Genomic DNA, 10,272 nt, shown 5'->3' with positions numbered 1-10,272 from the left:
GACTTTCACAATGGACTAGTGGCACATCCGCTTATCCAATAATTTTGCAAAAAGAGCTGGCAATGGGGTTCCCAGCCCCAACTAATTAACTTTCATTAATAATTCTCTTCACATGTTTTGCTCGATTCATCGGTAAGCAACTTAATTTTGCAAATAGACACTCCTTCATGGTATGTGATTGTTGGAAGGCACCCGAGGATTCGGTTAGCCATGGCTTGTGTAAGCAAAAGGTTGGGAGGAGTGTAATCCATAAATAATGAAACTAAAGTACATGTGTAAACAAAAGAGAAGAGGGATGATCTACCTTGCTGGTAGAGATAACGTCCTTCATGGGAGCCGCTCTTGAAAGTCTGGTTGATGAGGTAGTTAGAGTGCCCACTACCATTCGTTGACAACAACAAACACCTCTCAAAATTTTACTTTTATGCTCTCTTTATGTTTTCAAAACCAAAGCTCTAGCACAAATATAGCAATCAATGCTTTCCTCTTTGAAGGACCTTTCTTTTACTTTTATGTTGAGTCAGTTCACCTATCTCTCTCCACCTCAAGAAGCAAACACTTGTGTGAACTGTGCATTGATTCCTACATACTTGCTTATTGCATTTGTTATATTACTCTATGTTGACAATTATCCATGACATATACATGTTACAAGTTGAAAGTAACCGCTGAAACTTAATCTTCCATTGTGTTGCTTCAATGTCTTTACTTTAAATTATTGCTTTATGAGTTAACTCTTATGCAAGACTTATTGATGCTTGTCTTGAAAGTGCTATTCATGAAAAGTCATTGCTTTATGATTCAGTTGTTTACTCATGTCATTACCATTGTTTTGATCGCTGCATTCATTACATATGCTTACAATAGTATGATCAAGTTTATGATGGCATGTCACTCCAGAAATTATCTTTGTTATCGTTTACCTGCTCGGGACGAGCAGAAACTAAGCTTGGGGATGCTGATACGTCTCCGACGTATCGATAATTTCTTGTGTTCCATGCCGCATTATTGATGATTTCTACATGTTATATGCACACTTTATGTCATATTCGTGCATTTTCTGGAACTAACCTATTGACGAGATGCCGAAGGGCCAGTTCCTGTTTTCTGCTATTTTTGGTTTCAGAAATCCTAGTAACGAAATATTCTCGGAATTGGACGAAATCAACGCCCAGGTTCCTATTTTGCCCGGAAGCATCCAGAACACCCGAGAGTCGCCGGAGGGGGCCACACAGGCCCCAGATGATAGGCCGGCGCGGCCCAGGCCCTGGCCGCGCCGCCTTATGGTGTCGTCGCCCCGTTGACCCTCCGACTCCGCCTCTTCGCCTATATAAAGGTCCCAGACCTAAAACCTCGATACGGAAAAGCCACGGTACGAGAAACCTTCCAGAGCCGCCGCCATCGCGAAGCCAAGATCTGGGGGACAGGAGTCTCTGTTCCGGCACGCCGCCGGGGCGGGGAAGTGCCCCCGGAAGGCTTCTCCATCAACACCACCGCCATCTTCATCAACGCTGATGTCTCCCATGAGGAGGGAGTAGTTCTCCATCGAGGCTCGGGGATGTACCGGTAGCTATGTGGTTCATCTCTCTCCTATGTGCTTCAATACAATAATCTCATGAGCTGCTTTACATGATTGAGATTCATATGATGATGCTTGTAATCTAGATGTCGTTATGCTAGTCAAGTGAATTTTACTTATGTGATCTCCGGAGACTCCTTGTCCCACGTGTGTAAAGGTGACGGTGTGTGCACCGTGTGGGTCTCTTAGGCTATATTTCACAGAATACTTATTCACTGTTATGAATGGCATAGTGAAGTGCTTATTTATATCTCTTTATGATTGCAATGTGTTTTGTATCACAATTTATCTATGTGCTACTCTAGTGATGTTATTAAAGTAGTTTTATTCCTCCCGCACGGTGTAATGGTGACGAGTGTGTGCATCCGTGTTAGTACTTGGCGTAGGCTATGATTGTGATCTCTTGTAGATTATGAAGTTAACTATTGCTATGATGGTATTGATGTGATCTATTCCTCCTACATAGTGTGAAGGTGACGAGTGTGCATGCTGTGTTAGTACTTGGTTTAGTCGTGTTGATCTTTCATGCACTCTAAGGTTATTTAAATATGAACATTGAATTGTGGAGCTTGTTAACTCCGGCATTGAGGGTTCGTGTAATCCTACGCAATGTGTTCATCATCCAACAAGAGAGTGTAGAGTATGCATTTATCTATTCTGTTATGTGATCAAAGTTGAGAGTGTCCACTAGTGAAAGTCTATTCCCTAGGCCTTGTTCCTAAATACTTCTATCACTGCTTGTTTACATGTTTCTATGCGTTACTACTGCTACCATATTACCACCATCAACTACACGCCAGCAAGCTATTTTCTGGCACCGTTGCTACTGCTCATACTTATTTATACCACATGTATTTCACTATCTCTTCGCCGAACTAGTGCACCTATTAGGTGTGTTGGGGACACAAGAGACTTCTTGCTTTGTGGTTGCAGGGTTGCATGAGAGGGATATCTTTGACCTCTTCCTCCCTGAGTTCGATAAACCTTGGGTGATCCACTTAAGGGAAAACTGCTGCTGTTCTACAAACCTCTGCTCTTGGAGGCCCAACACTGTCTACAAGAATAGAAGCTCCCGTAGACATCATGCATGTCATCGGAAATGCCCGAGAATGTCATGTTCTGCCAGAACGAGTACGTAGGTGAGAAGGAGAGGTCGTTACCTCCATTGTTCTGGCCGAGGATGAGCTCGAGGTCGCGGGCGAAGTCGAGATGCCGATGAAGACTGCGGAGTAGATTGCGGCCAATGGCGTGGTGCTGCTCGCCGATGTCTCCGTCTTCGGTAGCGGTGCTCCTCCGTGTGTCGGTGCGGCAGATTGGTCGGCGGGAGGGGAACCGCCGGGTGATGTGACAGTTTGGGGGAGGTGAGAGTGCGGTCGCGAGTGAGAGGAATGAGAGGGGAGCGGTGAGGCTAATTATGGCGCGTGTTCCCGAAGGGACGCGGCGTCTCCGCCTCCCTTCCCCACGCGTGTAGCCTTCTGGCCGCAACGGGCCTGGCCCCGGAGAAACTGCCATTTCGGGCGTTCCTCCAGGGCCTGTCCCAGGGGTGCTTTGAGAACCGATTAATGCAAGAACGCGGCTCGGTCTAGGCATCGAAACAGGCCGAAAATTGCTCGCCCCATGCGAGCTAATGGGGATGCAGCCTACCAAACGCGCCCCTCGAGTCTGGACATGCCTCTAGCACCTGGTTTTTTTCAGATGCTCGCCTTCGGGGTGTCTCTAAGGCCATCTCTAACGAGACACCGCATTTCAGAGAAATCGGTCCTTTTACGGCAGCCCACGGATAGGAAAAAGCACTCGATCCGTATGCGGTTTGCTCGCGGCCTTAACGGTCGCAAACCGTAAACAAAGAAGGTTGACAGAAAAAAGGACGTACATATGAATTTAGATAATTCAGGGCTCACAAGTCCACATTTTACAAATAAAAAAGGAAAAACATATAGATAATGTTGCCGATGGCTTCTGGTCCCCCTCGCGGGCGGGTTCTAGTCCTCCTCGCCGAGGTCGATGAAAACCTGCGACGGTGGCCACACATTGGCCGCCGCCGGAGGAAGAGGGAGCTACTCCGATGCTGGCGAAGGCAGTGCCTCCGCGATAATTCGATGGCCTCTTGGAGGCCATCCCATTTTGCAAGCTCATCCTCAATGGTGTGAGCGATGGCGGCATCGTCTGTGAGCTCCTTGTCCTCCATGGGCTCATAGTTGAGGTCCTCATACTCAGGAGAATCCTTGGCAGCGCCTTCGAAGAACGGCTCGTGGGAAACCGCTGATAGACACGACAGTGGCTTGACCTACTCTGTGTCAGTGCCACGGCACTGGACCAGTCCGGGTGTTCTGGCAGCGGAGTGTTGAAGATGTATCCGGGCCACTCGTACGGCCTCCTCCTCCTTGACTGGTGCCACCTGGGGCGCCTTCTGCGACATCGCCACCTAGGGCGCCTTCTACGAGAGCGCCACCAGATGCCCCTGTGCTTCCCGCGCCTCGTAGTCCATGCCATCGTCCTTGAGTTCCTCTAGGTGGGCCTCGATACTATGGCACCGAGCGTGATGATCGGCCTCGAACCAGCGCGCCCAGAGAGGCAAATCGACAACATACGCTAGGTCACGCCGCGGATCGCGGCGGGGAAGGCCTGCTCGTGTGCGGGATCTCCTAGCGGTGAGCTGGTCCGCGGGTGGGGATAACGGGACATGAACCCTCGCCTCGGTTTAGATGCCGGCCGTGATAAAGGTGGACATCTGGGCATGGCAAGGGAACCCCATATTCTCTGCCCAAACCTTTGTGCGCCTTCTCCGCCGCCACCCCTTGGCAGCGCCATCGTCTATGCCCTCGGTTGCCGTTGGCGCCAGCAATTCCCAGCGGGCGTGGTGGCTGGCGGTTGCCGGGCAGACTACGCAGTCGACACATCTTGTTTGGCCGGCAGCTGCCTCTCCCGACGTCGTTGACTGCTCCCAATCGCAGCGCGCGTAGTCGGAGTTGTGCGTGCTGTCCTCATTGTCTTGTGTAAAAGAATAGCAAGTCAATAGAATTTTTCTACAAGAATGTCATCGAATCATCGTCGGACAAAGAGTCCGACGGTGAGACCGAGCTCTTGCTCACCGCTGTATGCGCACGACCATTTTCTATTGCCGAAGCATAGAGGTGGGTCGTCGGTGAAGCACAAGGCCAACAAAAACCGAAATCAAGTCGGTGGGCACGCTGTCCTTATGCGAGACTATTTCCATCATACCAATCCGATTTACGACGCGAAGACATTCTGTCGCCGGTATCGAATGTCCAGGAAGTTGTTTCTGGATATTCTTCATGGCGTGAGGACATATGATGACTACTTCCGTGCCAAGCTCGATTTCACCGGCAAGGTTGGCTTCTCCTCGTACCAAAAATGTTCGACTGCCATTCACCAGCTTGCATATGGAATACCTGGTTATCTTGTTGACGAGTACATGCGCATGAGCGAGTTCACATGTATTGAGGCCATGTACAGGTTTTGCAATGCTGTTATTGGCGGTGTTTGGCAAACTTTATTTGAGAGAGCTAACCACTGAAGACACTGCCCGCCTCTTGTCTATCAACGAAGAGAGGGGCAGCTTCTTGAGACTAATTCTTGCATAAGCATAATTCATTCCGGAATCAAACCACCCATGATCACCTTCAAGCTGATTTAGTTGAGCACATGTGGATGCATATAGGAAACCAAACTGGATAGTTTGTTTCGATATTCAATTTAGTTATCTTATTCGTATAATTATTTGGTGTGATTGTGAACTGTTCTTGTTTGAATAATATTTACTTTTCTATAATTTAAATTTCCTTGTTATTTGAAAGACAATGACCAAGTGGCCAGATCTGGGCAAAGCCAGCTCGGATCGAATGGGTCACGCTGCTGGGCGCGATGTCTAGCGCGGCCGGACCGCGCGACGCATCCTCTGCGGGCTGATCCAAATGGATAAAAATGGATCTGATAAAAATATACCGTCTGGATTGGTAACCGGCTCCTCTAACTTTAAGGAGCAAAGTTAGTGAAAAAAATGAAGCAAAGTCAAAGCATCTTAAGCATTTGTACCATATTATGTGATGTAATAATTACTGTAGAAATTAAATTTCGAACTAAATTTTATTACACCATAATTTTGTCTATATATAGTTACTCTAAATGCAAAACATAAATTTGTATTTTGTAAACCAATTCAAATCATTTTGGCCTTAATCCTAAAATTTTGAAGAAGGAAAGTTAGGCTACTGTAGCATAGCTGACTTTACTCCTCAATGTCAGAGGATCCCGTCCCCCAGAGTTGGCCGGCTGGAGATGCCCTAAAACTGAGAGATTTTTGTTCAAAAAGCGGGCATTACGAGCAGCATGTTGTGCCCAATCACATCCTCCATTTGTGTCTCTGCATTGAACTGGTGCACCATCTTGTCCTTTGCTGCCATCGATGCCCGGTAATTGATTACCGCGATGCCTTTGGAAAAGCGACGCGCCGGACGTTGTGCTCCCAACTCCCAAGTCCCTACCACCACTGTGTGCATTTCCGTGCCTCCCTTCTTCCCTCCATCTCCTTCCAAATTTGAAATGCAGAGGACGAACTGAAAGCAGGATTCCGAGTCCAATCAAAGTACCAAAGCAGTACTCCACATTACCCCCATTTGACATTTCACCATCATATGTACACGCACCCATGTGAGGTCAGGTCATAGGCACCTTTCTCCTTTTCTACACGCACCATAAACCACTTAAAAAGCCTCACATTGTACACCTGGAAAACCACACAGTGGCTTTGCCCACGGAAGATTGGAGCAAGATGGGAAGGATCAAAGAACTCTGAGCTGGAGTTCTCGAGTCTACAGAGTCTATGGTCTACCGAGCAATGCCGTAGCACAACACAAAGAGATCCATCGTGTTTCACTTCACTTCACTTGGCTCGATCGATGAATCGATCTTTCCACGACGAGCTTGCCTACTGCACTGGCGCTTGCAGTGTCACGACGATTGGGCTAACGACGGCATGCCTGCCGTCGCTCCACGTCAGCGCCCCGCTCCTCACCTGCGAGCTCCCGGGCTCCATCTTCTTCGCCTGCGTCGGCATCGCAGCCTCGACGTGCACCGTGAAGCTCAGCTTCTGCCCGTCGCGCCGGAACACCAGCTGCTTGGGCTGCACCGCCACGGTGCTCCCCTCGGGCGCCCTGATGGCCGCGCGGTACACCGACCTGCCGCCGCCGACGTTGGTCACCGTCCGGATGAAGTGCGTCTTCATCGTCTGATTGGTGCCATCCGCGACGAACGTGGCGGACAGAGACGGGTAGTTCAGGTTGCCGGCGTGGCCGGCGCGGCGCGCGCCGCGGCAGTCGGCCTGGCGCCGCGTGATGGCCCGGATGTTCTGCTCGGTGTAGTTCAGGTTGCAGAGGAAGTTGACGTAGTCTGCGGGCGCGATGTCGTAGACGAGGCCAGGGTCCATGGCGCGCATCGGGTCGACGTGCCCGGCGCCGAAGTCGAACACGTCGGCCACCGCGCCGGTGGACTCGTCGATCATCGTGCCGTTGCTGTTGTCCTTGACGTAGGCCGTGGTCATGAGCGCCGACTTGATCGCCGCGGGGCTCCAGGTTGGGTGCGCGGCCTTGAGCAGCGCGGCCAGGCCGGAGATGTGCGGGCAAGCCATGGAGGTGCCCGAGAGGATGTTGAACTCCGTGCGGCGGCCGTCGGAGGGAATGCCGGCCGGGCCAACGCCGCTGGGCCATGCAGCGAGGATGTTCAGACCGGGGGCTACCAGGTCCGGTTTGAGGATCTCTGGAGACTGGGGGTTCGGGCCACGCGCCGAGAACGCCGCCACCATCGGCGCCGGGTGCACGCCGAGGTGAGTCCCTTCGAAGAGGATGGTGCCCGTGGCCGGCTTCTGCGGAGTAGACGACGCAATGTACTTACGGAGCTTCTCCCCGGAGGCGGCCCCGACGGCTGTGGCGGGGAGTACGTGGCAGTCAGCCACTAGGCCCTCGCCGTCGAACGCACCGTTGGCAAGCACCATCCCGACGGCCCCCGCGCGGTGGACCACGTCGCCCTTGGCTGCGCGCGAGTTGACGCCGCGGTCGCAAACCACGATCTTCCCGCGCACGGCCGCCTGGTCCAGCGACCCGTCGAGGCACATCGACGCCGAGTAGCCGTCCGCGGCGGAGGGTGTTGCGCCGGTGTTTGTAGCCCCAGCGTAGAGCAGCTCGTACATCTTGCCGGACTGGAGCACGGGCCCACCGTAGACGCTGACGCCGTCGAGCACCTGGCCGTTGCCGAGGCGCACGTTGGCCGGGAAGGCGCGGTCCATGGACCCAGCGCCGACGGTGGTCATCCAGGGCGCCACATTGGTGACGGTGAGCCCGCCGGGGCCGCCATTGCCGGCGGAAGCGGAGACGACGATCCCGGCCTCGGTGGCGCCGAAGGCCCCGATGGCGATGGCGTCGAGGTAGTATGGCACGACGACGCCGCCGACGCTGAGGGAGACGACGTCGACGCCGTCGTCGACGGCGGCGTCGAAGGCGGCGAGGATGTCGGAGTCGAAGCAGCCGCCGACCCAGCACACCTTGTATGCGGCGAGGCGCGCCTTGGGCGCCATCCCGGAGGCGACGCCGCGCGCGTAGCCGAGGGTGGAGGCCGGGAACACGTACCGCCCCGCGGCGATGGAGGCCGTGTGCGTGCCGTGCCCGTCGTTGTCGAGCGGGGACCTGATCTCGGCGCTCTCGTTCATCCGGCCGGAGGTGGTCTCGTAGCCCGCGGAGAAGAAGCGGGCGCCGACGAGCTTGCGGTTGCAGGAGCTGGGCGGGAAGCCGGGGCCCGAGGCGCACACGCCGCGCCATTTCGGCGGGACCGGGCCGAGGCCCCGGTCGCTGAAGCTGCGGTGCGTGGGGGAGATGCCGGTGTCGATGATGGCGATGACGAGGTCGGAGCCGAAGTCGGAGTCCGCGAGGATGGCTGAGGGTGGGGAGGAGAGCATCCCGAGGAAGCGCGGGGAGCGCGTGGTGGCGAGCTGGCGGACGCGCTCCGGCACCACGGCCGCCACGCCTCGAGCGGTCGCTAGGGACGCCGCGGCGGACGGCGACATCCGCGCGGAGAAGCCGTGGAGCGCGGCGGAGTAGGTGTGGATCAGCGGGCCGCCCTCCGGCCAGTCCCCGTCCCCGGACGCCGCCAGCACCGCCGACTCGTACCAATGCGCGTGCGTGGGGAAAGCCGACGGCTTTGCGTCGGCATCCATCCGCACGATGTACGTCCTCGCCCCTCCGGCATCCTCGGCTCCGGGGCCGCCGGAGACGCCCACGACGACAGCGAGAAGGAGAAGTAGCAGCCGGAGTGCCTGCATTGCGTGGCGGCGGATCGGGGCAAGAAAATGGATTTGGGATTGGGGAATGGGGATAGGGAGTGAAGTGGAGCAGCGAAGGGAAGGGGAAAGCACAAAGCGAGGGCAGGGTAAAGACGACGGACACCGTGGTGTAGTGCAACAGAGAGGTAATGGTCTTGATCGTCTGCTCCGGGGTGGCCGTGCCATTCCCTCCCAACGAGTGTGGCCCTCGCTGCATTGTAGTGGAGTCATCGTCCAGAGACGCGTCGGCAGGGATGGATATGGGCCGATCTCCATCCCCTGTGGGTCAGCACTCGTTTGGACCCTAGACTAGTAGCTTCTTACTCCCGTTGTTCGTATTCTCTCCCAAAAAAAAAAAAGTTGTTTGTAACTAGTCTGGGGCCATGGTGGCTGTTTTGCTAGTCACGGGTTGAAGGATGGCAGATTTGGCGTCGGAGGGTGTGTCCGTGTCTCCACTGATACGATCCGTGCTGAAGGAATGGCAGCTTCTCTTTATCTTACAATAGACTAATTCTTTTTCAAAAATGTTTCAGGTACCTCCGTTCAGCTGCAGTCCCTACATCAGGCTCGATTCGATTCTCACCCGAAGTAGCAACGGCGTAGCAAAGGAGAAGTTCATCCCGGCTCATACTACACACTCTTTAACACACATCGGTGCATAACTTTTCTCATGTTCTCAACTTCTTATGATAGTAAGAAAAAATTTATCACGATATATTCTGTCAAAACAAAACGTCTAACAATACATACATACCGTCATAATAATACTCCCTCCATTTTTCTTTAAAGGGCGTATCTCGCGTCGCTCTGGGCCCAAGGTACTCCACGATTGGCAGGAAACAACAAGGCGTTGGAGCTGCGATATTGAAGGAGATGCGCCTAATTATTTCCAAAACTAACGCTTTGTAACCTCCCGTCCAGTAAAAGAAGGAAACCACCGCTTGTGCATGCAATTCATCTGCTTTCACACCTCCACAAACCTAAACGTCTTCCCACTTTCATGCAAAGTACGGAAGGGAATACTAGGAAAGAGAGAATTCAGCGGGCATGTTGCATGCAAAACGCCCCAATTACTAGCCTAATTAATGAGATGCGCCTAATTTGGCTCCCATTCTGAAAACGCTGGGATTTGGAAATGCGCCCTTTAAAGAAAAATGGAGGGAGTAATAACTAATAATAACTTATGTCGAAGTAAGATGTTCTACATATTGAAAGTGGCCCTAGTATATGTGTCCTTTCCCACTACTCACATGTTATTTGTGTCACTAACACTCGCCCTTCCCTGCAAATAGCTCATCCACATTCTATGTTCTATGTTCTAGCTAGACCTAGCATTCCACCATCATTAGTCTCATCGGTCAAG

General features: G+C 53.0%; 1 protein-coding gene across 1 annotated transcript; it reads right to left on the bottom strand.

Moving 5' to 3' along the window:
• Positions 1 to 6,527: 6,527 nt before the first annotated feature.
• On the bottom strand, positions 6,528 to 8,909 carry LOC124651869 (subtilisin-like protease SBT1.5). Its single transcript, XM_047190894.1, has one exon. It carries the CDS (start codon positions 8,907 to 8,909, stop codon positions 6,528 to 6,530), a length of 2,382 nt encoding a protein of 793 aa, XP_047046850.1.
• Between the last annotated feature and the right edge of the window lie 1,363 nt (positions 8,910 to 10,272).

The sequence above is a fragment of the Lolium rigidum genome, chromosome 1, assembly GCF_022539505.1.
Source record: "Lolium rigidum isolate FL_2022 chromosome 1, APGP_CSIRO_Lrig_0.1, whole genome shotgun sequence".
NCBI classification, from domain to species: Eukaryota; Viridiplantae; Streptophyta; class Magnoliopsida; order Poales; family Poaceae; genus Lolium; species Lolium rigidum.
This window is presented reverse-complemented; position numbering and strand designations above follow the sequence as displayed.